This window comes from Falco naumanni, chromosome 13 (assembly GCF_017639655.2).
Source record: "Falco naumanni isolate bFalNau1 chromosome 13, bFalNau1.pat, whole genome shotgun sequence".
Classification (NCBI taxonomy): domain Eukaryota; kingdom Metazoa; phylum Chordata; class Aves; order Falconiformes; family Falconidae; genus Falco; species Falco naumanni.
Genome location: NC_054066.1, coordinates 24,635,619 through 24,642,146, shown reverse-complemented (window position 1 = coordinate 24,642,146; position 6,528 = coordinate 24,635,619). Strand labels below are relative to the sequence as shown.

Genomic DNA, 6,528 nt, shown 5'->3' with positions numbered 1-6,528 from the left:
CAGCACACGAGGTACAGGTGGCCTGTTAAGAGCAAGAATATGAAGAAACTGAACATGTTTTTCTAAACAGCAGAGGATCTTGACTTGAAATCCCATGTTCCAGGGAAGAAAGACTGAAATCTGGTTCTGAGGAGTGTGACTATTTTTGTAAAAGGCTCAGACTCGAACAATGCCAAAAGAAAGAAAGTCGGGATGCAAACTTTGCAGTCTGGTACTACTTCTGCAATTAAAAAAAGTCCATATGATTCTTTGCACATAACGGGCTCTTCTTCCCAAAACGACAAAAAGGATGACTTCATGGCTTCCTGTATTGGATGGGGGGGAAGATGTGCTGGAGCAGCCAAAATGCAGTAAGGCCTGGACTGCATACAGCTGTAAAGTGAAATAGAAAGAGGTTTACCTAAACAGACATAATTGATTCTATTTCTAATGAAGGAAATACCACTGGAAATTAATGATCTCCTAAAAACACTTCAGAAAGATTGGGGCGGGGGGTGGTGGTGGTGTAAAAATTAAAAAAAGGCATAGAATCAGTAGACAGAACCATATTTTCAGATTTTGATGTGTTTCCAGGAATTATGTTTATATGTAAACATTGAGGCCTTACTGATTGTCAGCAGCTACATGTTCTTTTTTTACTTGTAATGCTTATTCTAGCTGCAAAGGGGTGTAGCCAGCAATCCTAAGTATATAAGAGAGCTGGCAGAACTGTACTACTTAATGACTTTCTGGTGCCTGTGCCACCACTGCATTCATTTTTTCTGCTATGCCACTAAAATCACAATGGGTGCAGATGACTTATTTTAATACATATAAGATCATTAGAAATGTTTCATTTAACATCTATTGCTGTATTAGTCTGTAATAGTGGTGCAGTTAATGAAGAGAATGTGTTTTATGAGATGTTGTAGAAGTATCTGATTTTATCTGTATCTACACTAAATGTGTAGGCTCCTAGGGACAGGGACTTCCATTTCTTTTTTTCTTTTTTTCTTTTTTTTATTTATTTATCGGGCCAAGGTTAAAGACAAGATAAATAAGAATGTGTAGCAAACAAACAAAAAGGTTCTGTACTATAAATATCAGATTGAGGAAAGTCCTGAAAAGGAAGAAACAGTTTATCCTTCCTACCACAACCTGTGTTTCTGTCCTCATGAATGCTGCATATGATCATGATGTAGAATACATATTCATACAGACCTAAACAGATAATTCTCTGTTCAATTCCCCAGGTGAAAAATCCTTAAAAAATGCTCTGAATGTACAACAGGCAGAATTCCCACTTGGTCCAAGTCAGGCAGCCATTCTAATCAAGTACGTGGAAACAAGAGCAGGTGGCTAGACCTACAAGGTGATATTATTTCAAACTGACTTGTAACCATGCCACAAACTACTTTATAAAACTTAATATTCTAAGACCTTTTACAATTGTGAATCTTCCACAAAATAGTTTTCAGAATGTTAATTTATCCTTTGAGTTTGAAACAAAAAATTAATCACCTGAAGATTTTAAAATCACCTCTGATTTTTAAACTAAGTAGAAACTTCTCATAATTTAGGCTTTTGAAATACCGTAATATAAAGTTGGTTGGTTGTGCAGTATTTTGAGTCACCTTCAACATCAGAAATTTTACAGAAAAGCACCCAAAACTAGATACAGCTCTCATTTTGGTACCTTGCTCTGATAATGGCATAATTATTATAATTCACTAGAAAATAACAAGTCAGCTCTATGATGCTGGCTGTTCATCACGGTTCTGCAGCCTGTGGTGCTTGGTTTTGATTAAGCCTTTCATGCTATAATGAATAGCTATAGCTATATTGCTATGGCAATTTCAGTATAATAAGAACACATGTTATAGTAAGAGAGAAAACCTCGCCTCACCTTTTTTATTTGGTTAGGATTTGGGGGGTTTTGAGGGGGTGGGTGTGTGCTTTCTGCCTTTGCAGTTGCAAAGCTCTTTTCTTCCTTTGGGAAGGCTTTGCTCCTACCACCACCTATACTGAGGCCACAATAATTATTCTGTTGACTTGGCCTTTAACTAGTCCTTTCCTTTGTCCCATTGCCAAGTTTACCTAAGACTGTATTCTTCCAGACAGACATTAGTTCTGATACTATCCACATGTTCTTCTTGAACCAACAGTTTCCCTGCTGGTGAGGATGCAAAGTCCAGACCGTAGAAAACAGGAACCTATTGTACGTGTTGTATAGAGAATGATACAGTATTTTTTCTGATAGTACAGCAAAGTCATGAATAGATGTTTTGTTTTATCAAAATTTAAAAACACATAAATGTTGCATCTCTGTGTGTGTATTACTTAAATAAAAATCAATCAACCAAAATAGCAGACAGAAAAAGCACTGCTGACCAAGGGGGAAAAAAGAAGGCATCAGGCCAACCTGTTTTTCATCTTTGCTGATTCCCTTTCAGTTACAGGGTTCAAACGGCTCTGCTAGAGGGGTGCTGCCCAGTCTGTGATTCATGGGACTCCAGCAGTCGGTAAACAGTTTGCATTGAAAGATGGTTCGTAAAGCAATTACTGATTTCTGGTTTAATCTGGTAATTGGAGAGATATTCAGGAATCACATTTTTATATAACAAATATTTTTAACTCAAACGCTTGTTGTCATAACAACAAATTTATGATTTTGCAAAACAATAACTATTAGTTTTTCCTAATGCTATATCCTTAAACATTACGAATCTTCTCCTCCACTCCTGCCACTGCCAAAAAAATACAGATACACAAGCAAGCTTTTTTTATTATTTTTTTCCCCAAAACCTTAGGTGTTTTTTCCAAAAAGTATATTGATGTATTTTCCATTTAACATATCTATGTGTTCAGATACATCTCCACTGACTCCAGCATGGTCTGCTGGACCAGCAGATCAACAGTGGTCTTTAGGAAGAGCTAAATGCCACTCCAAATCAGGAGAGACATGTCCTTATTAGCGTTCATCAGTTGTTGCTAAAATGAAAACACATTCTTGCAATGAACAAAGCTGGCATTTGAAACAGATGTAATTAATTATAGAAGGACCAGAATCAGGAGAAATTAAATCTTAGTTCAACTATATTTTTTCGAAGTTATATTTATCAAATAATTCTGAGTTGCATAGAGATGAAAAGGCACTTGCAAGAGTGGAAGTATTTAAGAAGCTTCATAGCAAAAGATAATTCTGGAGATTTGTCTAATGAATCTTTGTTGTTCTGCTAAATTAAAAGCTAAGTGGCTAACTAAATATTTATAAGCTTCTGAGATGGAAATGACTCAGGATGTCTACACTGGAGCGTGCTTCTGAGTTATGACTCATGTATATGTGGGCAGATTTTAGCTGAACCTGCCTTGAAAGTATGTGATGCTACATGGTACAAGGCCATATTCCTTACATTTTGAACGCATATTCAGTGCTGAAGCTGACTGGATGAAAAGGGAGATAACCTCAGAGCCTGCAGCATGCTACCATCTGTAGATGATCTAGGAAATGGCTCCGAACATATTGCTGGGGAATTTGCCTATACTCCTTGAATTCCTCTATGGAAGCTCTTTCCTTCCTGCCTGCCTGCCTGTCTGTCTTCCTGCCCATCTACATAACAGTTGAGATAATTGTGATTTGTGTTCTCCATTCTCTTCCCCCAAAGCCAGAAGGATTAATCATGGGTCCACTGGATAAGCTTCTTGCAAGTCAATGGTTTATTCAGCAGAAAGACACTTGCTCAGACTTCTAGTGTCACTTCAATTTCTGTATTGCAGAAGGCAGTGTGACTCTAGAGGTAATTTGTAACATGCTTTCCAGTAATTCAATTGCCAACATGTAGCCTTGCACGTCTGGTGTATATTAACCATGCTACAGTGGTAAGACCACATCATCTTGTGGATCCGGATGACTGACACTGAGCCCAAAACAATGAGATTACCAATAGCATAAATGCCAATAAATTGACAGAAATAAATGAACGTAAGGGTATGAGAAAATACATACCAGAAAGAGTAGAACACCACCTAATTTAGTGTTCTGCCTCAGTGGTCAAGTGAGGATACCTAAAGCAAAGTATAAGAATAAAGTAAACATTTCAGAATACTTTCATTACCTCCAGGGACCTATCTCACAGACAACCAGAGGTGATTTTTATATTTAATAGCTCATGATGCACCTTTGTTTCATTACTCTATCCTGCTGTTTTTTGAACTAAGTTTCCAGCATCCGTACTCCCGTATTAGGTCACATTGTTGGGGTAAAGAAGAGGAGGAGGAGGGAAAAGAGGCTAATGAAATGTCATCTGTTTGGCTTCAGTTGAAAAAGGAAACCACTCCACTTGCATGCAATATCCTTCATAACAGTAATTGTTGTGGTCATGATTCTGAAACCCTACTCTAATCAAAATGGCAGTTGGCACTTAAGGGGCTGTGACTTTACTGCACAGTTCTGAAATGCTTCATTTTGCAGCCTGCCCTACAGTTGACATAGACACTAACCTTGAACACAAGCCACTTGAACCTTCACTTCCATTCCCTGTCTTTCTTGAAATTCAGCCACTTGTTTCTCTCCCATTCACATCTGTACTGATGACTGCAAATAAACTTGCCACATGTAAGATTCAGTCTTGACAGGCTCTGTGGTCCATAGTGGTAGGAAGTTCACCACCCAGTGCCTCACACTAGAGGACACACTCTCCAGCCCACTTTCCATTCCTCGGTTCTTTCTAACGGATCTGCTGAAGTGATCGGTTTGCTCCCTGTGCTGCACACCAGTCTGCTGCTGCATGCCCAGCTGTCCTGGGAAAAGCTCCTGCAGGTTAGTGTTTCTCAAACTTCAGATGAATTAAAAGTTCTGTGGAAAAAAAGAAAACAGGGATTAACCAGAAATCCAAGGTGTTTTTCTGGCAGCAAACAGCTTGATGTACTGCAGATAGTATACCATGCCAAAAAAGAAAAAAAAAAAAAAAAAAAGGCACAATGAAAAGCTAAGCATTAAAGGTGGGTTTATGAATCAGCAGTTGATTCCAACACAACTGGTCTACGGGAAGTAAGACCTTAAAAGAGCCTGAAAGTAGAGGTATGAGGGATGACCTGGAATGCGACCCATCATGAGGTGGTTGCACCCTTCATGAGGAGGGCAGTGAGCAGACAGGAGTGTGGCTCCAAACAGCCTCTCCCACAGAGTAGGGAGGAGTTTCACAACTGAAGTGCAAGTATTGAGGGGCTCTGAGCTACACCATGCTAAAACCCTCACTGCAGGCATTGTGTATTATTAGCAAGCTGGAAGATACAGATGGCTAAAACTCCTTCCACCAGAAAGCCTCCATTTCAGATGTGCTTTCATGTTACTGTGAGTTAAGCACATAAAATAACTGTTAAAACAACTGCCAACTTAAAAATCTATTTTTTGAATAAATGCACTCTGGATGCTTTTTACAAGGTATTGTTTTATTGTAACCATAAACACTCTTAATTCCCTATGCCTACATTTTTATCTTTTGAATCACACTTTTATAGTTTGTTCACTCTGTAGTCAGACAGCTTAATTTGTAACTTGTATAGATTTTCTTCCCAGCAAGAGCAAGAGGAAAACATTCAAAAGAAAAAGATGTTGGACCAGAAAAAGCACAGTAACTGGCACAGTCACTCAGGGGCAAATACGCTGCTGGAAACAATTTTAGGTTTCTAATTGCCTCGTTTTCAATCTCAGTGGTTCCAAAATCGTAGGAACGGGAAGGGGCAACGAGATCTGAAAGGACTGGACAAGACTATACAGCACTGCACGTACTTTTCCATCCCGAAGTGCCAGGGTGCGGTTTGGAAACATGGAGCCAGGATAAACCATTATACGCTTTGCTAACTGGAGTGACCTCACAGCGCAAGCATGCGGGACAGCCTTTGACAAAAGGCGTTTTGGTTTATATGGGTTGCTTTCTGAATCCAGCTCTCCGAGAGCGTAGGAGAAGATCTGAGCAATCAGCATCTGTTTAAATAGGGATCACAGATAATTCTTTTCCAATAAAGATCTTTTCCAATCTAAATGATTCTACGGTAACCACTAACAGAAGCCTGCTACATGGAGCATCTGTAAAGCCTAGCGTCCTATTTGGGAGTGTAAGAACTAAACGCACCGGTTGTTGTGGCCCAAGCGCTGGAACACCTCTATGGCAGCAGGCTGGGCTGGCTCCCCACGCTCACCCCTGAGGGCGGGCGGGCACCCCGGCTTCCCAGCCTGCGGACAGGCCAGGACGGGGCCGGCCCGCTGCGGCCTGGCCGGGCTTGGCGCGACGCGCAGCCCCGTCTGCCCGCGGGGAACCGGGCGGCCGGGAGCCTCAGCACCGGGCCGGCAGCTGGACTTCAGCCGCGTGAGGCCCGGGCACAGCAGCGGGAGAGGCCTCATCGGCCCCGCGGGGAGTTTCTGATTAACCAGGCGGCTGCTGCAGCGGGGCCTGACAGCCCGCCGGGGGCGCGGCCCGGGCTCCCCTCAGCGCCCGGCGAGGCGCGGCGGGCTGAGGCGCTGAGGCGGGGCCGCCGCCGGGCGCCGTG

The 6,528-nt window shown here is 41.5% G+C and overlaps 1 protein-coding gene across 3 annotated transcripts in view; it reads right to left on the bottom strand.

Moving 5' to 3' along the window:
* Positions 1 to 6,481, bottom strand: part of LRRC31 (leucine rich repeat containing 31) — a 52,511-nt gene extending 46,030 nt beyond the window's left edge. For all 3 annotated transcript variants that reach the window (XM_040612444.1, XM_040612446.1, XM_040612445.1), the window contains exons 1-2: positions 6,114 to 6,481; positions 4,480 to 4,834 (exon numbers count right to left, since the gene is read on the bottom strand). In XM_040612444.1, coding sequence (XP_040468378.1) covers positions 4,480 to 4,555 — 76 coding nt within the window. In that variant the 5' untranslated portion in view covers positions 4,556 to 4,834; positions 6,114 to 6,481. The remainder of the gene's footprint in view (positions 1 to 4,479; positions 4,835 to 6,113) is intronic.
* Between the last annotated feature and the right edge of the window lie 47 nt (positions 6,482 to 6,528).